General features: G+C 40.4%; 1 gene segment (V, D, J or C); it reads left to right on the top strand.

The window, feature by feature from the left end:
• LOC101585930 overlaps window positions 1-334 on the top strand; it is a 3,852-nt gene extending 3,518 nt beyond the window's left edge. The window contains 1 exon segment of the V gene segment in view: window positions 256-334. Within this exon segment, the coding sequence occupies window positions 256-334 (79 nt within the window).
• Window positions 335-532: the final 198 nt, after the last annotated feature.

Below are 532 nucleotides of genomic sequence, written 5' to 3' on the forward strand. Positions count from 1 at the left end.
TGACCTTATAATTGTAAATATTGATTTAGTTTCTTTGTGATGCATTCAAGAACTTTGTCTTTCAGCATTTTAATTGTAACATGTCTAATTAGAAGCTTTACTGAGTTTGTTTGGAACAAGTTTTGTTCAGTTTCTTTGACATACAGATTCATGTACTACTTCACATTTGAACTATTTTTGTCATATTTCTCCAAATAGTTATTTAATATTTAAATAGTGGGAAGCACTGAGGGCTGCTGCGTATTGCCCATCCAGACTGCAGTCCACTTCCTTTGGCAACAAGCTGCTGGAGTTGGTGGTCGCCCTGGTGCTGGTAACCCTGCAGCTCGCCTAGCCAGCCTGAGAGAGGGGTGTGGCCCCAGAGGAGCAGCCACAACTTCTTTCCTTGCTCAAAGCCCTTGTGCTTTTCAAGTAAAAATGCTTTTCAGCGTTGTTGGGACTTTTGAATGTTTTTGCACGTTTTTTCACACTGCTGAAATGCTCAGTTTTTCAGCTGCATAATCTTCCTGTCCACATTCACTTTGCATTGTAT

Source organism: Octodon degus, unplaced genomic scaffold (assembly GCF_000260255.1).
Source record: "Octodon degus isolate 3935 unplaced genomic scaffold, OctDeg1.0 scaffold00162, whole genome shotgun sequence".
Classification (NCBI taxonomy): domain Eukaryota; kingdom Metazoa; phylum Chordata; class Mammalia; order Rodentia; family Octodontidae; genus Octodon; species Octodon degus.